Consider the following 26,958-nt stretch of genomic DNA (forward strand, 5'->3'; position numbering starts at 1 on the left):
GTGCTTGTGTAATGTGGGCGGAGAGCCGGAACCGGATGTCCTGTCGTGTAGAACTTCCTAATGTTAAGGTACGTGCTTTCATGTCAGCTGAATACTAAGGCGGGTACATAGAGTCTGTTCCGTTATTCCTGGGGACTAATATCCATTGCTGGGACTAAGGAGTACACAGTTCATGTGTCCTCTACTGCCTGGGGACTGATATCTATGGCTGGGACTATGGTGTACAGTCCATGTGTCCTCTACTGCCTAAGCACTGATTTCTATGGCTGGTACTGAGTTGTACACAGTGCATGTGTCCTCTACTGCCTGGGGACTGATATACATGGCTGGGACTATGGTGTACAGTCCATGTGTCCCTCTACTGCCTGGGGACTGATATATATGGCTGGGACTATGGTGTACAGTCTGTGTCCCTCTACTGCCTGGGGACTGATATATATGGCTGGGACTATGGTGTACAGTCCATGTGTCCCTCTACTGCCTAAGCACTGATTTCTATGGTGTACACAGTCCATGTGTCCCTCTACTGCCTGGGGACTGATTTCTATGGCTGTGACTGAGTTGTACACAGTCCATATGTCCTTCTACTGCATGGGGACTGATATACATGGCTGGGACTATGGTGTACAGTCCATGTGTTCCTCTACTGCCCGTTGACATATCTGTGACTGAGGTGTACATAGTTCATGTGTCCCTCTAGTCTAGTGCCTGATGACATCCATTACCGGGACTGCGGTGTACACAGTCCATGTGTCCCTCTACTGCCTGGGGAGTGATATGTATGGCTAGGACAATGGTGTACAGTCCATGTGTCCATCTACTGCCTGGGGACTGATATCTATGGTTGGCACTGAGGTTTACAGTCCATGTGTCCCTCTAAATAGTGCTGCCATATCAGACACCGGCCAAAGAGTACCTGTGTGTTCAGTGGGATGAAATGATGACTTCCTAGTAATGTCCCTAGCGGTAAGAACTCAGCATTGTGGTAAATGTATCATATAGTATACACGGTGCAGTTTACAGATTGCCATGGTCAGGAGCAGGGCAGGAATAAAGCATAGGAGAGACTTGGACACAGTGCTGGTGGTTTGCATCAATTCAGCTGCACTGTGCAGGACTGAGACCTCAAAATGACAATGTAGTCCTTCAGATTACATGGCGGTCCCTGCTTTTTCCTTGTAGTCAGAAGAGCTAAACTGTCAGTGTGACATCTGCCATGCATGGCTAGATTTCCCATTTGATTTATTCCCCCAACCATACCCGTCGGTGAGGATGGAGGAATCTCCAATGCCGGCTATTCTATTCAGCAGCTGATGGCACTCAATCATTACTTGACTGATAATTCTCACCCCGCCTCAGTCAAACTTGTCAAGCCGAGTGGTGCCGACAGGGGTGCCCACTGCTTGGATTTTGGCTGATTTAGCACGATTCAGCCAAAATCCGAGCTGTGTAATGATAGCTTTATTATCAGTAGTGATGCCATTGACAGCAGTAGATATATGCAAAAAAGTGAGGGTTTAGAATCCCTTTTAATTAGGGTTGCACAGATATCAAGTACAATACTCGGTACAAGTACGAGTACATGTACCGATACTTTTGAGCTCCAAGACTACACTAGAGAAAAATTCAAAAATTAGGAGGCAGCTGTCATTTGTAAGGAGCACACGGAGCTCCTGGGATTAGTACATCTCTGTTTTAATGTACGATTTTGTTTTTATAAATATAAATAAAGTGATGCACAGATACCAGTTTTGCGAGTACGAGTACTGGTACTTGCCGAGTACTTACAAGTACTGATACATTTTTGTTTATTGTCATGTGACAGTTTTTCTTAAACAATACAGACCAATGATTTCAGGACAGTGGTGGAGTGCCAGAGCCAGGTCCCAGCTGCAACCGCTGCAACCCTGGTAGTTCTCATGAAGATGCCGAGTATCGCCACTGGTACTCAAAAAGTATCTGTGCAACCCTACCTTTAATATTATAGAATAAAAGACTTTGAAACAAAACAAACGGCTATACATGCAAATATTTACATATCAAAGGTTTAGGACCCTAGGTGCCTGTCAGTTCCAATCAGCTGGGGATCCATACACAGCTCGGCTGCTGATCAGAGCAGTTAGGAATGGATGTCACTGTCCATTTTTTTCCCTCTGTCTTGCGATGGAGGGAAAAACTAAATTTACCGCACCCATGTTGGGTCTGTGGTGAGTCGGATGTAAATGGCCATATGTCACCTCTTCAAGTTAATGATCGGATGACAGCGGCAGAACACTGACACACCGTATGTGATACGATTACATGCTGTTAGGAATAGGTTACTGTCCCTCGACGCACGATCGATGCATCCAGGGATAGTGATTGATGCCTAACCACATGCAAACATATCACATACATGCGCTGTGCCAGCGTTGTGCCGCTTTCAAATGCAGCTGCCGCTTCTAAACAGAGGATTAGGGATTCTTAATGTAGGAATACCAAGTCGCACCTAAACTTGAGCCGCGAATGTCGCCTTAACCTGAACTCGTGTGTGCATTTTGTGCATTTCTTTGTTCTGCTGTAAAAAAAATAACAAAGCAGCTTTTGTTTTCATGTGTCTTTCAGTCCAGCAGAGTTGTTCGCTGTGCGAAATCGGAAGCAGAACCTTCCTCAGCGTTCTCACGGGCAGAAGGACTTTTTGCCAGATGGCTCAGAAGTTCAGGGAGCAAAGTTGCAGACCTGCCGTGAGGAACAATGGGAACTTTTAGGAGAAGAGCGAGTTGAGCGCCTGTAAGTAAATGAGTAATGCTGTGATGTCACTAATTCTGTGGTTTATGCATACCTCATGCAAGATATATACTGAAAATCTTATAATTAACTTATAAATATCCTAATATTATTCAGTAGCATTTTACAACCATTGTGTTAATCCAAAATGCATCTGGTATACCAAGGATAGCTCCAGGTTGACCAGGTAGAAAGGAATCATTTGATAAAGGGGATACCCCAACACGTCCACCACATTTTCTAGACCTGGTTTGTTGTTCAGATTTTTGCATTGTACTGCAGATTTTCCTGGCACTAAGACCGCTCTGGGTTTCATACTTGTATTTTGGGTGCAAGATAATTAAAGTAGAATTCCAGCCAAAAATAACAAGATAATATGGATAGGCCATTAAAGGATAAAATTAGGCGAGCAAAATTCAGCTTCAACCCAGAGCTTTGCCCGCAGTACTTTTGTCCGCCACTAGATGTCCTCGGTCTGATGGCCAGCACATTCCATCCACCTCCTCTGAGCCCAGGTCCTTTCTGGACCTGCTGCAGCCTGTTTCTGGGCAGTTAGAGGAGAAGCAGCACAGAGATGAGCTCATCTACCTGTCGCTCTGCTTTCTCCTCCTATTTGAATGCTCATCGTCAGCAAATGAACGGATTAGCTCCTTGTACTGCTTCTTCTTCTTACACTCTCTACAGCAGGGGTGGCAAACTCAAATTCATCGGGGGCCGCATCAGCAGTATGGTTACCCTCAAAGGGCCGGTTGTATAGGACTATGCATCTACTCTTATCATAAATAGTTGCCTCTGCATTCAGTTGCTACTGGAGGACTGCAGGTGGCTGATACCAGGCCCAATTCAAGTACTTAGACTGCTTGCATTTAAAAAATAAATTTAATGCTCTATTAGTGATTACAGAGCTGTATTTATTTATTTTTATATATGCTTAAGTATATGCACATACCCTCTATACAAGAGGTAGGGAAAAAAATCAACCCTCCAGCTGTGGTAATACTACAAATCCCATCACGCAGCTGCCTCTGGGAGTCATGCCTATGGATGTCAGTCTTGCAATGGGATATGTAGTTGCACCACAGCTGGAGGGCAGATGCTCTATACAGATATGTATGCTTTGGTATAGTTAATAGTCCATTTAGAAATATCCTTTGTATGTGTCTTGTGTGCGGCAATATTGGTTTTGAGAATTCTGTATGCTTTCTAAGAGATGTGAAGACCTTATTCTATTCATTTTACTGTCAATAATTCCAGTGCCTGTGTTTATGTTAATTACAGATTTGTAAACAGGGTTAAATAATATTCATTGCCCTTTTCGTGGCACAGAATTGTGAGATTAGCTTTCCTAATCCATTTCTCCAAATTCTATTCCTCCATTTCTCCTAAATTCTTTGCCTAATTCTTGATTTTATTTTTTCTAGAGGACGTTTGGGGAGAGGAGTATGGAAGCCAGAGGAAGACTTGGTTGAACTGACGCTCCCTGCGGTATGTACATTGGTTTACTTGCTGCGTACATTTGTTAACTTTGAGCTCAGCCTAAACCTTTTCTTTTTAAGTTTCGGATAGAGGAGGAAGCGTTGGAAGCTCTGCCGATCTCTGTGCTTGTTACCAGACAACCAAAATAATCACTTGTTAACATATGAGTCATGGCTTTTCTCTGTGGGGAAGCGAGGGAGTTATATAACATTTTGACAACCACATTTCTAGTATGTGGTATTTTTTAATTGGTGCTGTAGAACATATTGTTACCATATACACAGCGCCATCTAGTGGCTGAAAGTGTATTTCTACTTTTGCAGCCAAACTGGGATTACACCTACCGTACTTTATATTTGTTACATCTTCCCATTCACATGGCATAAGATAATTTTAAAAAAATAGTATTTAAAGTAACACTAAACTGAGGAGTTTAATCTGAAAAATGTTTTCAAGTTTTCAAATCATCTCTGAATTGGTGCTGACACTGTCCTTCCTTCTGGAGGGTGGCTACTGTTGTTCCCTATGGTCCCTGTGTGTTGTAACATAGTCACCACTCCAATGTCACTCCCTTCATGGACTACAATCTCACGTGTAGTTTACTACAGGCGAGTGATACACAAATAAGATACATGTTTGTTAGTAGTTAGGATTCAGAGATGATTTACACCTCAGAGATACATAAATATACATTTATCTTAATAGTTAAGCTGCTTGAATGCATTTTTTAGATTTAATTCCTGAGTTTAGTGTCACTTTAAGGGCTTGTTCACACCATTTTCTGGTGCAGATCTGCAGACGCGGTGCTATGCGTGCAGCGCGTTCCAGTTCCTTTTTTTTTGTGTGTGGAGTGGGGCTGTCAGCTGTTAACTGCAGTGCGGTTGTTTTTTGGCACGTTTTCGTTGGGTTTTTGACGCGTTCGTGCGTTTCCGGACCGGAGAGAATGTGACATGCAGCATTTTTTCTGTCCGGAAGGACTGCGCTGGTGAGAACTGTGAGCCCATAAAACACGTAGGAATACATTGGGATGCATTTTTAGTGCAGGAGCAAACTGTTCTGGTCTGGGCAAAATCTGAACGTCGTGTGAACAAGCGCTAAGTGCTTTTTACTTGCTTTAATAACCCGGCCCATCTTCTCCTTATGTAATGTTAATGGAGGGGGCTGTAGGAAGTTTTAACTCCAATTAATCCTGTCTGTACTGTGCTGGTAGATTTCATTATCAGTTGTAATCTAGATTTGGACACTGCCTGCCCTAACAAAGGGTTAAAGACTTAGAATCATTATCAGGGTTATTCTCAAAAGGGTGAAGAGTTTGGAGAAGGCAGGAGAAGTGAACAATCTAGGACAACATAGCTGAGTTGGAAAGTAAGCTGAATAGGAACATTTTTCCAGTTCAGCTATTTTATCCTAGAAGATTGCTCCCTTCTCCTGCCTTCTCCGAACCCTTCACCCTTTTGTGAATAACCCTATGAATGTTAATGAGAGGAAGCTCCGTCTGTCCTTCAGTTTGTCCCTCTGCTTTCACTTTTGAAATGCTCAGAGTAGCCTGCAATGTGCACAAAGGTTTTCACCCAAGAAATATCAAATATGTAAGAAATGATTTTTAGGTATAATGTGCGTTTGTTAAAATTTGACTGCAAAAGTGGAAAGGCACTTTAAGATGGGGAGATGGGAATAAGCCAAGCTTGACTTTTATAGCAGACACTGCCTGCAGGTCTGCATCTGATTGTTTTGATACACAGTTTTCACTGAAGATAACCTGTGCGAATGCATTTTTTTCTCCACATGCTCAGTGTGATTTTTCCAGGTTTGTGACTGTTAACTTGTAAGTAATCGCACAAAAAAAGCAGTGACTATAATACAGCCATCTTTCTGTGTAGGGCAAATTTTGGCATTCAATGGGTTTCGCCAAAGAGGGGAGACAGTGCCTGCTGCCCGAGGAAGCTCTCTACTTGCTTGAATGTGTAAGTAGTTTGTTTAAATATGACAATGAACATTTAACATTTCTGCTATATTACTCCGTTAAACTTGAAAGTCTCCTCCTTTCCAGCAATGGTATGTCCCTCAGCGTATACACTGTATAGGAAGTGATGACTCACAGGACCTTAGACCGCTGGAACAAAAGAGGAGAGAGGCTGCCTGGACCAGTCTAGCAGCCAACTATTTTCCTCCCTAGATGAAAATGAGCACTTAACCCTTGCAGCGTGGGGTAGCCCCACTGTATGGGTTAAGAATATTTCTGCCTGAAGTTCAGCTTTAAGCAAAATACAACTGGGAGGGCTGACGCCACTAAGTCCCCCAAAATACTGTGTGTTGTCATCCCACAACAGGACTCTGCATCTGAGTGCATTTCTGGCAGATCTACAGGATCTTTAACCCTTTGGCTGCCACGGACGCAAGTACTACTTCTGCAGCAGCAGGGAGCAGTAGTTACACTCCTCGCTGCTATAGCAGTAGGGAGCGTGTTTACACTCCCTCAGCCTACTGTCAGCTTTCATGTAGAAGTAATTTAAACAACTCCAAAGCCACCCGATCGCTTCTATACCATGCCCGACACCCCCCACACTATCGGCCCCCTATGTGAATGCAATGTGAAGTGATAGCAGGTGTAAAAAAAAAAGTTGAGTGAGATAAAAAAAAATTAAAGCCCCACCACCGCGCATACAAGCACATATGAGCAGAAACACTTAAGGTGCCCATACACCTTGCTATTATCGTGCGATAATCGCAAAGTGTATGGAAGGCGTGCGACCGTTTCTACTGTACGGTCGCACGTCTTTTGTCGAACCAGCATGCTAGAAAACCCGCCGAGAATCGTACGATGCATGGTGGGTTAGTGGAGTGCTCGTTCGACAACTGCGGAACGGGCCGGTGTTTGCAAGCGCACTGCCCGCTCAGCATTGCAGTCATCGGAAGCCCTCCCCTCAGCGGGGCGGGCTTTCAATGATCGCAAGTACGATCTGCCCGTCCAAGATGGGCAGATCGTACGAGCTTTCAATAAGGTTACGACCATCGCAAGACGAAAGTCTTGCAATGGTCGTAAGGTGTATGGGCACCTATACATTGGTTGCTTATGTTGGGTATCGCCATGCATGCCAAAGTGAGAGCAATAATTCTAGGAGCATTATTCATGTTTGGGGTTCTATTCACACCAGTTTAACCTCCCTGGCGGTATTACCGAGTCTGGCTCGGGGTTCATTTTCAATACCAGGAGCAGTAACCCCGAGAACTGGAAAATTGCTTGTGAAGTAAAATTCTGTAAGCTCAAATGTTTACAGACATCTATCTTAATATTCTTGTTGGTTGGATAAATAAGGTGTGATCAAATTCTGAAATGTTTAGTTAGTTACATGATAACGCTATTTCCACAAATGACATACATGAGAGATGGCTGCGCCCACCAGACAGGAAATGCAACCCCCAGTGCACTTCCACTTGCTGACCAGGGTGTTTAAATAGGGCTGCAGCTAACGATTATTTTCATAATCGATTAGTTAGCCGATTATTGACTTCGATTAATCGAATAGGATTTTTTTTTAAATACCGTCATTTATCTAAAATAAAATACACAATTGCAGCTTTACAGACCTAAAGTTTACTTCATAATAAAACAGTATGCACATTGTTTGCAATCGCATTGTACTGGAACACAGGGCATTGCAGTACTGCACATTCCAGTGCAGGCGATCACACTGAGGACGGGAGGAGCATTTGGTATCCATTGAATGAATGGCACTGCAACGCACCTCCTGCAGCAACATTTGTCAGGCCGAAATGGAAAAGGACTTCTATATAAATCTATTCTATTGTATGTGTGTGTATATGTATGTCTATAGATAGATAGATAGATCTATCTATCTATATATATATGTGAGTTTGTGTGTGTATCTGTATGTTAGTTTATTTACCTTAATTGTTTTTGTTTGTATTTAAATTTTTATTTAACTTTTTTTTTTTAATTTTAACTTTACTTTATTGCTGGAAGCAATAGCCAGCCTGCTATTGGATATTTCAAATTGCAATAGTTTTCAATTGTAACCAACGCTTATTTACGTGTATAAGTGCGTACGCGGTTAATGCGACTTAAATTTTTTATTTAAAAACTTTTTTTTTTTTTTACACTTGATTGCTATCACATAGGGGACTAAAAAGCCCCCAATGTGATGGCTAGAAAAAATGACAGGTCCTCTTTATGGAGACATCAGGGTTCCCCAAGACCCCTAATGTCATCTTGGGACCCTCAGAGAAGCTGATGAAGCACAGATCTTCTTCTCTGGCTCTCAGAGAAATGTTTCTATGCTGTAACATTTAGCAAAAAGCCGGTACAGATCGGGATTTGCTAATCCTAATCTGTACAGCTGCCTAACGGTAATAGGAGTGAGGTGTAAACCGCACTTCCTACCACTGTCAGACACCCAATCACTGAAAGCGATTGGGTATCTGATAAAGCTTAATTCTTTCATTAATGGAGGCCTCAATAGTGTACGTGAGCAGTCATTTGGGCACTTGGTGACGGGGGACGTACAGTGTATGTCTCCCGTCACTAAGGGGTTAATATAAAAGTAGGAAATACAGACAACCTATTCAGTGTCTTCCCACCAAAAAGACAGACATTAGGGTCCTGCATATTGAATCCAATGCAGGAGCAACCATCACCTTGCCTTCTGTTTCACAGGGAAGTTGTCCGTGGCCGCCAGAGCACCACAAAACAATCTGCTCCAGACCAATACAGCCTCCAGCATAGTGTGGCCATGTGGTTTCAGGTAGGGATGTACCGATACCGATACTAGTATCGATACCGAGTATTTGGGCGAGTACTCGTCCAAATGCTCCGATGCCTAGCCCGATACTTCCTGTATCAGGAAGCCGGGCGCTGCGTCATTACACTCTGCCCGGCTTCCTAATTGGCCGGGAAGTCAGCTCCATGCTCCCTCGTCACTTGTGACGAGAGCATAGAGCCGACTTCCCGGCCAATCAGGAAGCCGGGCGCCGTGTAATGACGCAGCACCTGGCTTTTTGATTTGGCCGGGCAGCCGGTTCTTGCTCCCTCGTCCTTTAAGGACGAGGGAGCATGGAGCCTGCTTCCCGGCCAATCGGGAAGCAGGGCGCCGCATCATTACACGGCCATGATTATATTCCATGATTGGCCAGCAAGCCGGCTCCATGGTTTCTCATCAGTGTCGAGAAGCATGGGACAGCTTCCTTGTTAATCAGGAAGCCAGGTTGCGAGTCATTACACCCCCGCCTGGCTTCCTGAATGATACTTCCGGTACTCGGTATTTGGTATTGGCGAGTACCGACAAAAAAAAAATATCGGTACTCAGTACCAAAAATACCAGTATTCGAGCATGCCTAGTTTCAGGTTTCCTCGAGGCTAGCACTGGTGGGAGTACTTTACTTGCAGTGTCAGAAGTGACAGCGCTACTCGTTCTACCACCAGCAAGACATACACATGCGGGGCGAGTGCAGACACTGTGCCCCAAATGGAAAGCTGCCAGGAGTCTCCCACAACATGCATGGGGGGGGGGAGGAGGTCCAGCTTTCCTGCTCTCCCAAGAGATTATTGCCGATTAAAATGCTTGTTTAGGTTGTGCCCATACCAAGCAATGTTACATTTGCTTTCATTTGTTAGCCTGCATTGTAAAAAATAACAGAATGTCCACTCCTCTGCTTTTTCTTTTTTGTTTCATTTTTATGTCGGTCATAGTGGGTTTTTTTTTTCTGTTTAGGGCAAAATCCAGCTGTTCTTTAGGGATCTACAACTGTCTGTCCAGGAGGCCTATGAGAAATTGGTTTCAGGTGGTTCCATCACCTTGCTGCACTATCAGGTATTGGTATTGTTCAATTTAAAAGACCTTTCCGATCTAGTCCTCTGTTTACAGAACAATAGAATCATTATTGACCGAAGTGCTTTCAAACCAAATTCAGCTCTCAGTTTATTGTCTGTACATGGTTTGTCTGCAGGTTTATAGCCATTTGAAGAGATTGGGCTACATTGTCACACGCTTTAACCCAAGGTGAGAGTGTTGAGTTTCTATTTGGTTTCATCTGTGGGTTACAAAACCTTTACAAAGTGATTGTTGTTCGTACTGTTTACCTAAGAATTTCCCTGCAATTTATTGCAGGCCTTGTAAACAACAGCAGGCTATACTGACTACATACATTGGCAGGGAATTCATCAAAACTGGAGCAGACAGAATCTGGAGCAGTTGCCAATCAGCATCTCTTTAGTTTGTTCAGTTAAGCTTTGTAAATGAAAGAGAGAAGCTGATTGCCATGGGCAAATGCTCATGATTCTGACTGCTCCAGTATTGATCAATTCCCCTCATTGTAATTATCCAAGATAATCTCACTAGGTACCCATGGTAATAACCAATAATTGCAGCACTGAACAGTGTTTAGTAAATTTTGCATCACTGTGACCTGCCAGGTTAGACTAATTGCTATTGGCCACAAAACTGATCTATCATGGGGGGGAGGTAGTTCTTGGTTGGGCAGTAGTAAGATTAACAATTACCATTGTAGTTTTCTTAGGGCTCTTGCATTTAAAACATAACTCCAGTTTGCATCAATTAATAACCTTTTCAATTGCCACGAGAATAGAAAGAGATGAAAAATTCTCCAATTTGGACACTTACTTCAGTGTCATCTGTCGGCCGGCCATACCCGCGGTCTGAACTACATCAACACAAATTGCGTCGATCCCTCTGATTGCATTGTATTCTGACAGGTGCCCCAGACACCAGTCAGAATACCCGATCAGAGCGGGCAGCTCATTTGCTGCCGACTCTGATCGATGGAAAATTTTCCAGCCGGCTCCTTCAATTAGCTGATCGAGGAAGGCTGAAAGGGAGCCAACAGCCCAAGACACTGCGAATTTCAGCCGGTACATTAAACACTGGCAGTAATTCGACCAGTGTATGGGCACTTAAAGGGGGCAATTGCCTCAATTTGGAGAGATTTGTATCTCACTCTGCTGTGTCTATAGAACAGGAAGTGATAGAAATTACTCCATTTGGGGTGTAGATGGTGAAAAAAGAATACAAAATAAAAAAAAGTTTTGGTTTTAGTTATTCATAAAAATGGAAAGAGCACGAAGTAATATAACCAAACTTTGCCTTTTCATCTGTGGGAAGAGCTGCATGGAGCCAGCCCATGACTGCAGTATGCTTATTGAACAGTGATTGACATTTAGCAGACAAAATGCCTTTCTATACTAATACACACAGCAAACAGTAGAAGACCATAAACAAGATCCTTTGTGTTACATGTGTTTGCAGTCTAGGTCACACTGCCCAGGCACCAGACTGAGCTATATTTACACACTCCTTACTACTTCTGTATAAGTGAATAACACAGCACATTATATCACCTATACGATAAGGAACATAGCATGTCAGTTGTACTCACTAAACCTGGCCACACATGGCTGAATGAGAGAGAGTTTTTGTATTCATACAACTGGCATCTGACTGGATGCAGTTGCTGTTTGGCCAACTGTTTTCCTCCAGCTCCTTTGATTTTATAGTAATAGTCAGTCCAGCCAGGTGTTGCCAACAGGGCCACTTACAGCTTGAATTTCATCTGATTCTTCATAAATTGACCAAATTCAAGCCGTGCAACCTAGGGTTTAGAATTCAGTGGGAGTGGGCTTTGCAGTAGCTCCTTTTTCATCTAGGTAAAAACTGGCTCTATGGAAGTCGCGTGCACCACATAGGACACTGCAAAAACGCCATTGGGTCTTGTGGGAGGCTGGGGGTACACTGTGGGGTGGGAGAGAAAATGAAGAGTTGCACTTCTTGCCACCAAGCACCAGAAGAGGAAGGAAATGGGTCAGAAACAGGTGAGTTTCCACTTTAACTCTCTATATGTACCAATTGATATTGTAAGCCTGCAGCTGTACCAAGTGAATGTTTTTCCATCTCTCTAGTATACAGTTTGTTTCATTTACTGACATTTGCAGTTTATATATTTTCAGAATTTTTATTTGTGCTACTCTTATTTTTTGCAGTTCTGTACAGACGCCATATGTGAGACAGCTGAACTTGAATACGCATGATATTGCACGCAGTCGTAAGCGCAAAAGGAGCTCAAGTCCTTGGTAATTATCAGATCTATTAACTGCAGTGGTATGTACAAAATGTGACGGCATATCAGTTAACCAGATCAGTAATAAAAGAGGTAGAATTCACAATGAAAGTGAAAGCAAAGCTTCAGCAAATTATTTTATATATAGTGAGCCTTGGGACAGCAGGAGGAACACATTTAATTGCTTGTATATGCAGTTGATGAGAGCATCACATGTGATCATTTGGTTTTGTAGTGGTTTCCTTGTCTGTGGTAACAATAGCTTCTGATGTTTAGAGCCTCTGTTCACACACTCCACCCTCTCATCAGAAGTCATTTTAGTAAACAGTGTTTTGCAAATGGAAATTCAGACCATCCTATGTAAAGCAATCTTCTTTAGTATAGCTCTTTTAGGGCCTACCTATGTCTGCGGGCTTTGGGTTCATGTAGATGGGCAAATGCAGATTATTTTCAGGTTCATTTTGAGATGCTTATGAGATCATTCAGAGTTCATTGGCAGGTGCATTTAACTTCTATCTACATTGCATCGACCTGCTTTATGAGGTTTTTGCTTTCCGATTGACTTGTATGAACAAGAGAAGCATCAATAGAGGTTGGTACCCTTACATATAATATCCTCATTAAAACCCATCAATGAGATTTCCATAAAAACAAATTGTGACTAGCCAATGACAAAGAAGGGACATACTGGTAAAGTTATTACTATGCTATCTCGCCCAACCCCTACCATGTTAGATAAATACAGGAGCTTAATATAAAGACACATCAAGTGATTATGCTAATTCATTGCAAAGGACATTTTTTTAGGGATTATGAAATAATAGTTTTTACGTTTTGAGCTTTGAAAATGTGCAGAAATATATGAATGCAAGCTTATTGCATTCGTGTTGGGAAAGTGCCATTTGTGCTGTACAGTAATGCTCTCCTGTTGAGATCTGTAGGCTACCATTGCTGACCACCGTCTACAAAAAGGCCAACTGCATGGCTGTGCCTGGTTTCTCTAATCTTGAGTCTCAGACCTGCAACAAGCACATATAGCAAAATAAAGTTGATAAAAAGTCAGGATTCCCTAACTCTATTCTTGTTTTAGGTCAGTGGCTCGGAAAGTATTTAAGCCAAAGCCAGACAAATAGCAATTTCACAAGGAGAAATAACGAATGCCTGCTTTTGTATTTCCATCACGATTGATATATATATATATATCATTTTTTTTTTTTCATGCAATTTTTGTAAAACGTCTAGTAAAAATGTTTTGCACCCATACATACCTGCACCACTTTCTTCTCTGAGGCTGTATAAAAAACCCACCATCTTGCAGAAACCTCTTCTGTTACATGTCCTCTAAGCTGTTAAAGGAGCGCTCACGTCAAGGGAAGTGGCCTAATTATTCCCTAGCAGGAAGTCATCTCTGGCAATTAGTTTAACTTTTTAACTGGGTGCGCTTTAGGCCAATTCTACCACCGCACTATACCTCCTCCTTTCTTTGGAGCCTTATCTAAAACTTTTGAGTAGCTATCAAGCTGGCAGTTCAGGTATTATTTTTTTTGCATTGGCACATAAGTAATGCTATCTACTCTAGTGATTATATGCTACCCAGGAGACTGCAGACAGAGGCTGCAGCAAGGGAGTGGGTGGAACGTAAAATTGACTGCACAACAAAGTACACCCCCTGCCCTTCTTAGCATGTCAGACGGCTCTGACATACTCATGAAGAGGTGGGGAAAAAATATATGCCATCTGTGGATTTCCTGTTAATGAAGTTCAGCCCAGAGGTCTCAGAGGATACCTAGTCTTCCTGCTGATGCAAATAATATTTGCAGCTGCTGAATACATTCATTTTTCCTAATAAGTAGCAGAGATTGCGTTTAAAAAATGAACAGTATCAGTATCCCTGGTGTACTGAGGATTCTGAGCAACAGGGATGCATAATACATCTGGCGTTTGCATATGTTTTAAAGAAAGAAAAAAAAAAAGCCTAAATTAAAGGTTTCTCAACTTAAATTCCATACTGTCCATCTCTGCTGCAGTGATGAGAAAAAGCCAGTGGAAGAATCTTCGGTAACCGAAAGTTCCAGGAGTGTCAGGTTCCTGGATCCACCACTGTGCTCTGCGGTTCATTCCACTAAGTTGCTGCTGTGTCCTGTAGTTATATAGGGGTCTGGGAGGAATCGGAGTGCAGCAGGGGACCAGGAATCCAACACTCTGGAAAAGTCAGGTTTTAAAGATTCTTCCGCCCCAGCAGAGATAGGTGGTGTGAATAACATGAAAGTAGTATTTAAGTACACTATTTCTTTGCAGAGGCAGCTTTTATTTTAAGCTGCTCTCTGGACTCTCCCTAAAACCTCAAACCACTCGCCCCTTCCCACCCCTACCAAAGTGATCGCTGGCATTACAAAAAAAAAGATCTAAATGCAATTTTTAGTCACCTAAAGCAGTGGTCACGTGACCATCCAATCCTCAGTCTCTTCGGTTTACACGAGGTGAGGTCCTTCTACAGGTGTGCACGTCGCTGCCCACGTGAAATTGACACTTCCTATTGGCTGGCCAGCTGTGCGATCCTCCCAATATCCAGAAGAGAAGTATGCAGTGCAAGGGACACTTATAAAGCAGTGGTCACGTGACCATCCAATCCTGAGTCTCTTCTGTTTACAGGAGGTGAGGTCCTTCTACGGGTGTGCATGTCACTGCCCACAAGAAATTGACACTTCCTATTGGCTGGCCAGCTGTGGGATCCTCTCAATATCCAGAAGAGAAGTCTGCAGTGCGAGGGACAGTTGGGGCCTGGGCCAGCACATCTGCAGTGCTGGATTAGTGGTCCGTTGCACGCAGGATAGACACCAGCGAGGGACCCAAATGATTAGTTGTATGTTTTGGTTCTAGGGACAGATTCCCTTTGAATGGATCTTGTCAGTTGTCATATATTTTAATGTAATGTGTATATTAAGTATTGGTTTTCTTTAAAAAAAAAATCAGTCCTGAAATTTACAATCGTGTATTGTTGTGGTTGCAGTTTAAGACCAAAGCTTGAAACAACAAACGGTGACCAAATCAACTTGATTACTGCTAGTACCTGCTGCCCCAGTGAAGAGAGTGCACCATCTTCAACTGTGCCCATCCATCTAAGTAGCCAACAAGCCAGTGATGAAATAGAGAGTCACCATTCAGATAATCATGTAAAATCTCCATGTAAGAGTTCCCAACCTGATCCAGGAATAAGCAAGGCAGGAGCAACATTCCCAGCCAGCTCTCGATGGGACTTCTTGAAAATTCGTTTTCCAAATTGTGCACCTAATCAACCCTGCGTTGAGTTTCAAGATCCAGAGCCGAATCTAATACCAGAGAACATATCGGGGCGTCCTGTGGACATATCGCGCTGGTTAGGAAAGCTGAACTTGCGCAGAGAGAAGGCATCTCGAAGAGAGCAAGAGCAATGGGACTGGGAGCGCAAGTACAAGATTAGTATCAATGCAGACCCCCAAGTAAAGAATTGCACCAACTGGAAGGAATACAAGCAGCACCTGCTCAAGAAGGCATGTCGGAGAGACCAAGAGAGACCTCCACATCTTTGGAATAGTACCGTTCAACCAATGCTGATACTCGGACCCATCAAATCCACAGGTGATAATGGTCAATGTACTAGTATTGTTATGATCACTTTTTAACTTGTGTGTGCACGTTAGTTAAATTCCAGCTGCGGGGATATGTAGTCATTTCTCTGAGCTGTCATTTGCCCCCTCTTGGGCTTCAAGTATTTAATGTCTGTATTTCTTTATGCAGCTTCTGTTTTGGAAGACATCTCAGTGATGAGCCAGTCTACTCTGCTGGATGATAGTAAGAGGTAGGTACTGAGTACTATGGTTTACCCTTACTACGAAGGGCAAAATACAACTTATTACAAGTGTGTGTGTGTGTGTGTCTGTCAAAATCTCAGGTCCTGAGCTACTAGCCAGGCCTTAAAAGTTACTTGCCACCAGTTGCCCAGCCTGAACCCATCCTATCTTATCCTGCCCGCCTCCCCTCCTTTTAACATTGCCCTCTTCCACCATTTAAAAAAAGAGATGCAAATAAACCCAAAAGACCAGTAAGCCCTCCTCACACTCAATATGGTGTGAATTCCACCCAAATTGATGGAGCCCTATAGTTAAGTACAGGGCATCATCAATTCAGCTGTAATTCGCTCCATAACATATACACACCCAGCACAACGCACAACATATCTCACAAACATAGGGCATTACACACACACAGCATAAAACACAGCATAACACACACACAGCACAAACCACAGGGCATAATACACACTGCACAGCACACAGAGCATAACACATAGGGCATAACACACACAGCGCAACGCACAGAGCATAATACACACACACAGGGCATAACACAAACAGCACAACACACAGTGCACTGGGCACCCAGACCCATCTCTATGCCCCCCATCTAATGACTCCTGGCAGCTTCCACTTTTGGGGCTCGGCAGCTGCAATTTCCCTGCATGTGTACACCAGAAGGCAAGGTGATTGTTGCTCCTGCAATGGATTCAACATGGAGAACCCTGAAGTCATTTTTGTTTGGTGGTAAGGTACGGAATAGATGGCCTGCATTTCCTGTTTTTATATTAAAATACAGGTTTATCGAGGTAAAGGGGTGCTGGTTTTATCACCCTAGTCTACCTTGAGGCAGAGGTGGTGGTATAAAGTCGGTATAAAGGGGTGATGGTATGCAGTGTCATGTTTTACACTTGTCCTTTTTCTTCATCCCTTTTTTTTCTTCTCATATCTAAAGATGCCCATACACCTTACGAATGTCGGCTGGTTTTCGTATGCGACCGCGTTTTCGTCCAATATTCGTAAGGTTGATGGGGAGTGTACAACCGCAAATACTGTACAATTGATCGACTTTTGACTAACCAGCAGGTTAGAAAACTTTGGTCAATCGTACGATTTTCACAAGGTTGGTGGCATTTCCATACGTCAAAATTCGTACGATTTACACTGCTCATGCGCAGATGAAAATACCTGCGGTTGATTACCGCAATTCGTTCAGGTGCTTTCTTTTAATTACCGCAGATCCAACTTTGCGATAATCGGGGCAGGATGGGGCCGCCGTACAACAGTTCGATCATCGGACGAAAAGTGTCGTCCGATGAGATCAAGATGTATGGGCAGCTTAAGGTTTAACAAATATTAGGACTTGCCTATTGTTTCCTGAGCTCACCTTATTTCCTTTTTTCTCAGATGAGTTTTCTTCCTTGATTTCAATGACACCTGGGCGTATCTGCTCCACAGGTGAATGTCTGGTTGCCCTGCTTGGATCCTCCAGATAAATGTTAAGGTGCCTGTACACCTTGTGATTATGGTACCATAATCGTAGGAAATCCTGCGATCGTACGATAATCGCAAGGTGTATGGAAGGCGTGTGACCTCTGCTACTGTACGGTCGCACAACTTTTGTCTTAAGAGCATGTTCGAAAACCCAACGAGAATCGTACGATTGTCGAGGGGTTAGTGGCATGCTCGTAAGACAAATGCCGAACGGGCCGGTGTGCGCAAGTTCAGCATTGCAGTCATCGGACGCCCGCCCCTCAGGAGGGTGGGCTTTTTGATGATCGCAAGTACGATCTGCCTGTCCAAGATGGGAAGATTGTAAGTTTTTTGAAATTACCTTACAACCATCGCAAGACAAAAGTCTTGCAATGGTTGTAAGATCTATGGCCAGCTTTACATTGGCCATACATTGTACGATTTCGTTTGAAGTTTTTTTGTTTCTGGAACAAACCCTTGTTGGAATATACCTAGATTTCCCCATCAAGCATAGCCAAATGTCGATTTCGGAAATCGTTCGTTAGTCATACTAACCAACCAATTTGTGACGAACGACGGAAATAATTTCCTTTTGTACATGTGCTGTGTTCTTGCAGAGATTTTTGACGAACAGAAACCCTACTGATTCATCCATTATTGTTCGGTTAGAGAAAAAATTTCCAACCTGACCAAACCTACAATTTTGATCACAATATCACAAAAACTAAAATCACCGATGTGCCATCAACTGTTTGATATGAGTTCAAAAGACCGTTTGCTCAGTGTGTGGGCACCATTAGTGTTTCTACCATCTGGGTTGCATTGTTGCATTTTTCCTTTCTGTCTCTCTTTCCCGTTATGGTTTCATTTGATAAGGTTATATATATTCAGCATACTCAGGGGGGTGAATAAGCAGGAATGCTATGACTTTACCCCACCTGTGGAAGACAGCCTATAGGAACTGTTGTGTTTCAGAGTGGTATGAGAAGCTGCATGTAGAAATATTTGCCTTGTACCTGAACTGCAGCAGAGGTTTGTCCTCTGTGGTAATCTCCAGAACTAATAAAGGCAGCCAAGTGCAACATATATAAATATATATGAAATTATACCCTAGATGAAAAGGAACAGTGAACCCTTGCATTGTGGAAGTAGCCCCACTGCAAAGGTTCATTTTGTTTCTGCTCAGAGTTCTTCTTTAATCGTTCATCTAAAAGAGATCTGCCAGTCTGTCTGAGAAACTGGAGACCAAAAGTAAAAAACTGTGTTCTATAGTGTTTATGTCTATAGTAGGTTTAATTTTATGTATGTCATATGATTTTAAGTTTTTTGTTTTTTTGTTTTTTTTTGTATAAACACGTTTTAGGTTCAATGTGCTTTATTGGCTCTTTACAAATCCACCGTCTGCCCAACCTATATAACTTCATTTCTGCTTTACCAGGATTCAAAAGCTTCCAAACCTACCACAGATTCACTTCAACCTGTATCAGGCTGATGGAACCTCGACATTCAAGAAGTCCAAACCAGGGAAGCCCTATGCACATTTGTGTGTACGAAGGTGGGTAGCTGGGTGAAACCCATTGCTTGGTTTAACACAAAAACTTCTTCAGGTTAGTTGTCATTGTCGATGGGAGGAAGACATGTTGTATTCACCATGTTTGAGTGGGAGAATCTTCAAAGCTGGGTACATTATGCTGTACCTCTTACTGGAAAGATCCACCGAACAGGGTGGCTGCTTGTGTGTATCATTGTTGTGCGGTTCTTTGCACATAAATGGCCCTACTGGTGTTATTCTGGCTATAAACCCACCAATAGTTTTTGAACCTTATAGCCACTCAAATGCTTTAAAAAAAAAAAAATCACTTTTTGGGATCTAGTTTTATTTCTAATTTGATTTATTGATAATTGTTTTTTTTGTTGTAAATCTTTATATTCATTTTGCATATTTTAGTGTACAACATGACACCAACATGGTACCTAGCCATCAATACATTACGGCATAGCATATGCCCATTACTACATAAATGCCATAAGCAATGGCCCCAATCAGACTCCCCCCTCCCCCCCCCCTTAGATCCGCCCCAATGCACCCCCCTGCAATTTCCAGCATAATAAACATTAAACATTTAAGGAGCCCATGTGCAAAAATGAGTCAATTTTCCAACTCATGCGCCTGGAACTGTGCTAAAAACAGATTCTGGGTGAACTCCGTACTCGCCCCTGGATTATTGATAATTTGATTTGACTCTAGTTTGTAGTATGCAAAATGATTAAAATGGCAGTAATGAACTAATGGTTTTTCTTAGATTCATTGAGAATAGTGAAACTATGTTTTCATTTAAGTAGTACTAAAGGCGCTGTGGTTTTGTTTTTTTCCCAAAAAGACATCTGTATTAAAAAAAATTAGCACTTACTACTTAAAGCGGACCTTTTACCCCTTTCATTAAAAATCACATCAACACGCAGCTCTGCATGCTCATATGAAATCATATTCCATTCATTAGCCAAACAAACATGTTTTTCATTTACGTACAAATAGAGTTTATACACTTCCTGGTCCACTTTGGCACAAATGATGTAATCTGTGCCCAAGCATTGCATCCTGGGAGGTTACATCCGTAGAGCATTGCTGGGAATTCTCATCTGCAATCTCACAACATCTCAGGGAAAGGCATTTTCCTCCCTTAAGATGATCACATGTCCTAGTCACGTTCCCGGAACCGAAGGGAGATGCAGTAAGTTCCCCATTATCCAGCATTAAAGCAACCGGCACTCTCAAGCAACTAGTGACTTGATGTGCATTAACCAGTTGACATCCGCGGTGTTAAACCCCCTTCCCATCCAGGCCATTTTTCAGTATTCAGCGCTGCGGTACTTTAACTGACATTTATTCCGTCATGCAGCGCTGTACTGAAATGAATTTTATACCCTTTTTTGGGGACAGATAGAGCTTTCTTTTGGTGGTATTTATTCACCACTGGGGGTTTTATTTTTTTACTATATTAAGGAAAAATTACCGAAATTTAAAAAAAAAAACAGTTTCCCCTATATTAAATGATAAAACATTTATTATTACCCAATTTTTTGGTAAAATATAAAAGATGGGGTCACGTCGGGTAAAAAGACACTAAACATGTCAAGCCTTAAAATTGCGTGCGCGCGCGAAACCTCAAAAAACGATAATACCCAAAATTGGCCATAGGCGACGCTTTAAAAGCTGTTACCGCTCATCAGTTTAGTGTTATCAGTGATTGATGGCCCTAAAATGATTGCTCTCACTGCGACGTTCGCGGCGATATGTAACATGTGTAGCGCAATTGTAATTTTTGCGCGCTGGGGCACCGGACGCGTATTTACGTTTATAGGCGCGTAAACGTGGGGGTGGGGGAGTTAAACATTTTGGGGGGGTTTTTTCCCCTTTTTTTATATGTGGCTTTTATTTTATTTTATTTTTTTATGTGTTATTTTTTTTTTTTTTTATTTATATTTTTTTTTTTGCACTTATTGTTATTGCTATTATATAGGGGGATAACAACCCCCTATATAATAGCAAAGGCACACTGACAGGTCCTCTTTATGGAGATATTAGGGGTCTCTAGGACCCCTAATATCACCTATGGACCCCAAAAGAAGCTGATAAAGCAGAGATCTGAGGTGCCGCGAACGAGCACATATAGGCGATCGGCGGGCTATGGACCCGCCGATCGCCTATATGTGAAACACCCGGTAACGGGTGTGTGCATTTAGCGGGTCTTTTCTGCCCGTTCGTGCCCGCTAGGGGGCGCGCGCGAGCAGAAAAAAATTGCCGTCTGGAGACGGCAACCCGCAGATGCTGCAGTGCCGTCCGTCCGTTTTTTTACTACGGGCGGACGGCAAGAGGTTAAAAAGCTGTCAGTTTCTTGGTGCACACTACAAATTTTGTTAGCAACTTTAGCTGCTAAATAATTTCTTTGTTTATATTTCGTTGCCGGCCGGCGGCTAGATTTCACTGTCGGCAGCAGAATGTAAATAATGGGGAGAAATAGCCAGCCTGCTATTGGCTATTTCAAATTCAATCCTCGTGGGTGCCAGATAACTGGGAGCTTACTGTATATTAATGTGCCTTTGGTAACAATGGCCACTGTCGGAAAACTTGTGAAGAAAAGAAAAATAAGGTATATAAAGAATAAAAAGCTGCTAATCCTCTATAGGTATCCGTTTGTAGATTGTCATTACTAAGCATTTCCAAAGGTGACCTAGTTCTTAGTTTAAAGTTATGGGTAAAGTTCCTCTTTAATGTTATTACAGGCGCAGCCTCTGGATTCTTCTTCACCGCTTCCCTGAACTTCCAGATTGGGAAGTGCGCACTCATAGCTTTTGTCACAGTAAACTGATCCCTTTCCTCAGGACTAGTTCCTTAATGTATAGCGCCACCACACATGCACGGCCCCTGCAAGCAGCCATTCATCACTTGACAGAGGTCTGTTTTAGTGCATCTATTGTAGGGCTGGTAATGATAAAAAAAAATCCTGTTCGATTAATCGAAATTTTTTTTAATCGATTAATTTCGATTAATTATAACGCACATACAGATCCAACTACATTGGCCTACACACACACTCAAACAGTATGAGGGGAATTTATCAAAACTGAAGCAAAAGTATCTGGAGCAGTTGCCTATGACAAGCAATCGGCTTCTCTCTTCAGTTTGTTCAGTTAAGGTTTAAAAATAAAAGTTGGATGCTGATTGGTTGCCACAGGCAACTGCTCCAGATTCTGTCTGCTCAAGTTTTGATAAATTCCCCTCTATGTATGTTATGACTTTCAGGGCTAGTTCACACCAGTTCCAGTGCGTTCCGGGCCGATTCGTGTTGGAATGCACTGGATCACATCCCGGCCGCCTCACTGCATTCTGGGGTGGGAGGGGGCGTGTTGTTGCATTAAAGTCAATGGCAACGCAGGTACGCCCCCCAGCCGCAGTGTGATCTCCAGAAACACATGGCAAGTCAATATCAGTGTTCTGGTCTCTCTGGGCCCCCCAAACTGGCGGAACACCAGGGCCTGGTCGTGAAATGCGACTGATGCAGCCCTGGTAGTTTAGCCAGTGCCAGTATCTGCGTTTAGTATTGGGTCATTTTCACGAGTACGAATCCCTTCATTAGCCGGAGGAGCCACTTGGGGAAGGGGGAGGAGCCCGTGACGTCGATGTCCGTGACGTCACCGGATCTCCGACGGAACTCTCGAAAGACCCGGAAGCCGGCGGAGAGGTGAGTACCGATCAAAATACTTTTGATCGATCAAAAAAATTTACGATTAATCGAGGGATTAATCGTTAATTTCCGCAGCCCTAATCTATTGCTCTTGGGCTGCCTGTGTCTTGTCAAGGCAGGGAGCGTCTTTGTCAGCCTGTAGTCCTCTTCCCAGGTGCACATATGAAAAGCTGGATCTGTTGGGGCTCTATAGGAACCTGCAAGCAATGAGCCCCCCTACAACTGGTAGCGGTGCCAATGCCTAGACCAGTTAAAAATGGAAAGCAGAAACATCAGAAGAAGCGGCAGACTGTAACATTGGCATCTAAAACAGTAAAAAAAGCAGTTTAATATCACTTCAAACGGCCAGATCCGTACCTAATGTGGCTATCATTAGGGGCTGCTCAGACTTTGGGTAATGTTATACATGTGCATTCATGCCTTTACATATGCATACCTCACAGATGACTGTGACCCTTAGCTCCTGGGCTCTTATTTGTGTTGCAGTATGAGTTTGGAAAATGTCTTGCAGTTGTTGATCTTTCACTGTGCACAGGCCACATATAACAATGCAGTGTTGAGTGGGGTGCAATGACACAGTGAAAGACAGATCTTCTGAATGTCTACAAGATGTACTTCTCCATAGCCCCAGCTGTAGTGAAAGCAGTTTGAAGGTGACACAAATCGAGGCCAGTGTTTCCCTGGGAACAATAGGCAGGGAGATATCGGCACATGTGTACACATGGGACCTGTGCTGTTTATTGTGTGACTCATCCAAGAAGCATATGCATGTTTAGGAAAATCTCAGATTATTGCATTGGCCTGTCTAATCAAGCCATATATGACCAGCCTTATATATCACACTTAGATAAATGTTGCCCATAATGCATTTTCATAATCGCAAAGCAGGTGCTAATGACACAATGGGGGTAATTTATCCATGTTGTCACATCTGTGTCTGTTGCATCCTTGATTAAATATAGTGACCAATTTATCCTAATTTATGTTTCATTCTTAAAGCCTCATTCACATGGGGGGCATACACGTCCGTGCGGCCTGCACGCCCATAAACAAGCTGATCCCGGGAGGGACAGGTGCTGCGCGTGATGTGCGCAGCAGCCTGTTCTTCCCTATGGGAGCACGTGGCCATATGCTGTAAAATGCATACACAAACTGCACATCCGTGGGGGTACGGGTGTCCGCATTTGGACACAGGATACATCCTGTCTGTGTCCACCCGTACACCCATGGATGTTCGGGTTGCGTGTCACAGTGTATGGTCTTATCCTACCATAGGGAAGAATAGGCTGCACAGACAGCACCTGTCCCTCCCGGGTAGGCCCGTTTACTGGCGTGCACGCCGCACGAACGAGTGTGTCCCGTGTGAATGAGGATTGAAGGCCTTCATAAGAATTGTCTACATTGTACATTGATTGAAGCTGTCCTTTCTGAACGATAAACACTATATTCCACTTAGCAGTGGTAGGATGTTACTATGACCCTGATAAATCTGCAATGTTGGAAATAATGTATGAACGCTATCTTGATATCTAGCCACAAAAAGGGTTAAAAGATATCATTTATGTCCAGGCTAAATTTATCAGCTTCAGTATGCGTCTTTTAATTTGACAATAACTCTTCCTAATTCGCATATCAAAATACATTTTTTATATATAAAAATATATTTTATAGATTAATAAAACATTTATATATTTTTCATGTACCGTAAATATATCTGGCATTTAGACCATTCAGTAGATGGCACTGCAGATCCTACTTCAGTCCTAAGATGCCAGTGTTCATCTTCAGGCTGAAGCCCTATTTTGTCAGTGAATCTTCCAGCTGGCAATGTTATGTCAAAGCTGGTTGGTTCCTGATGATCAGTGGGGACTAGAATTGTCAGTGACTGCTGGTATTGAGAGCCACCAGCTGCATTACAGTAAGTGTCTGCTGATGGCTCTCAAGGGGAGGATGTTATTATTGCATCCCCAGCACTGTAGACATTTAATATACAGATTAAAGCAGGGAGGTAAGGCAGCCCCCACCCACATTAAAGTGCTACAAACTCCAGGATCCATACATGGATTCAAATGTCTTCTGTCCAGTCATATGACAAGTAGGTTACTATTACTTTTCTTCCAGTTTCTACTTCTTCCAGTTCCTCCAGCAGTGGGCAGTCCTCTGTGCTGCAGGGAGTTCCGAGAAAGCATTTTCATGTGAGTCCAGGCTGTGTGGTGACACACCCCCTAGGGGGCATGTCCATGATGGCCTGGGCTCACTGAAAGTGGGTTAAATGATGCCCAGCTTCATCCAACCCCATGGCATAATTCTGCTATAATAAAATAACAATATTAAATGGCAAACTAATACAAATGTGAACGTAAAATTGGATTGCAGTATTGGCATAATACTTCCCTTTTAATAAATTATAATTATTACCTATGTTCTGCTTTTAGCTTTGATGAGCAAATTCCCACCCTGCTCACGCTGAAGACCCTGGCCTATCAAAGCGGAGATGTTCCCTTGGTGTTTGCCCTCGTGGATTATGGAGAAGTGGCCTTTTACACTTTCAAAGACTTTCAGCTGCCTGTAGATGTATATCCTTGAATTTGATACATTTCACTGGCACTTTTGCAGAATTAATCAAAATGCTGTTTCAGCAAAATGAATTATTTCAAATATGTTTATTTTAATAAAGATAATATTGTAAGCATGTGTTCTTTTATAACCAGTCTGCTTGGCTGGACTTTTAAAGCTGATCTCCAGGTTCCCCCATCCCTTCCCACTCTGTTGGTAGGCAATAGAAATAAAAATCTAAGTTCCCTTTTTACTCCCCTAAAACCAAAGTCACATGACACTCCAGTCCCATGTCTTCTCTCCTTTGTCGTCCATGTCTCTACCTGTGTGAAGTGGACACATTGGCTGTCCAGTGGTGGGGTTCTCTCAGGATGCAGAAGAAGCGCTTTGCAGTAGTGTCATGGGCACATCTGCATCACTGGAGGTAAAAAAAAAAAAAGGGTTGGGGGGTAATATTTTCCCAGAGATTGTCTTTTTAATTATGCTAACGCTGTGTGCAAAAAAAACTCTTGCAACTGATTGTTGCATATATAATTTTAATAATGTATGTGTAAAACCCAACAATAAACCAGTGTTAAAGGAGAACTAATTTAAATAGATAAATCACTCATCCTCATAGTTCGAGCCGACGTGTGACAATGAAACTGTTGCACATCGACTCAATAGATCGGGAAGTGAGCGAACGCATACCGTCGCTCGCTCACTTCTCGATCATCTTCCTGCACAGAGTGATGACTGTCAGTCACGGCTCCCTACAGGGATTCCCCCCCTTCCCCTGTCCGATCCTCCAGCACTGACTTGGAGGAATGGACGGGGGAGAGGGCGGGTACAGCTGGCTCTGCCTCTAGATAGGGAGAGCCCGCAGTCACACACGCTGCTAGGTGGATCTTGACAGTAATGTTGTGATCCGTCCCGGCTGCAGCAGTCTCAGTATACCACGAGCAGTAGCTCGTGATATACTGAGCTTTGGGTCACAAGCGGACGCTAGTTTTATGTCCTCCCGTGACCCTTAAAAGAAAACTATGGGGTAAGTGTTTTCCCCCATAGTTCTCAAGTGTTTTGTTTATATATGTTTGAGAACAAGAAAAAAATTACCTGTTGATTTATACCAGTATCCAGTGAGCTTCATGAAGATTCTGCCTGTGCTGCACTGAAATCTCATGCAGTGTTATCAGCCCCGCCCATCTCTCTCTGAACTACAGAACACCTCCCCTTATATGTTACATAGCTGAGAAGAGAGAGAGATGCTCTGTACTCCAAATAAGGAGCGAGCAGCTTAAGGTGACAACTGTGCTTCTCTGTAGATGAAATAAGTAAGCACTCTAGGACAGGAATGGTTACTGGCTTTGCGAGAAATGAAAGAGCGCCTTCCCCTGTGTATTCTTTAAATTGTAAAAATTTAAACATACAAACGGTGAGTTTAAGACCCTGTTAGTGTAAGAAGACCGTTTCTGTTGGTGTTCCTTGACGAGAATCCGGGGTACTGGTAACATTTTTTGGCTGGTTACTGGCTTTAGCAA

At 42.9% G+C, this 26,958-nt stretch overlaps 1 protein-coding gene across 1 annotated transcript; it reads left to right on the forward strand.

Moving 5' to 3' along the window:
* TSEN54 (tRNA splicing endonuclease subunit 54) lies at nucleotides 1-25,545 on the forward strand. The gene is made up of 12 exons (XM_018561535.1): nucleotides 1-68; nucleotides 2,605-2,769; nucleotides 4,188-4,251; nucleotides 6,123-6,206; nucleotides 9,972-10,070; nucleotides 10,207-10,259; nucleotides 12,254-12,343; nucleotides 14,358-14,414; nucleotides 15,341-15,948; nucleotides 16,108-16,168; nucleotides 19,075-19,191; nucleotides 25,318-25,545. Exons 1-12 carry the CDS (start codon nucleotides 61-63, stop codon nucleotides 25,466-25,468), a joined length of 1,557 nt encoding a protein of 518 aa, XP_018417037.1. The 5' UTR covers nucleotides 1-60; the 3' UTR covers nucleotides 25,469-25,545.
* Nucleotides 25,546-26,958: the final 1,413 nt, after the last annotated feature.

This window comes from Nanorana parkeri, unplaced genomic scaffold (assembly GCF_000935625.1).
Source record: "Nanorana parkeri isolate BGI_ZX_2015 unplaced genomic scaffold, ASM93562v1 scaffold529, whole genome shotgun sequence".
Taxonomy (NCBI): Eukaryota; Metazoa; Chordata; class Amphibia; order Anura; family Dicroglossidae; genus Nanorana; species Nanorana parkeri.

Excerpts from the sequence above, each read along its gene's own strand:
- TSEN54 (XM_018561535.1), top strand. Across the intron at positions 10,260-12,253 it reads GTCACACGCTTTAACCCAAG|TTCTGTACAGACGCCATATG; the intron begins GTGAGAGTGTTG and ends TATTTTTTGCAG. Across the intron at positions 15,949-16,107 it reads CGGACCCATCAAATCCACAG|CTTCTGTTTTGGAAGACATC; the intron begins GTGATAATGGTC and ends TTCTTTATGCAG.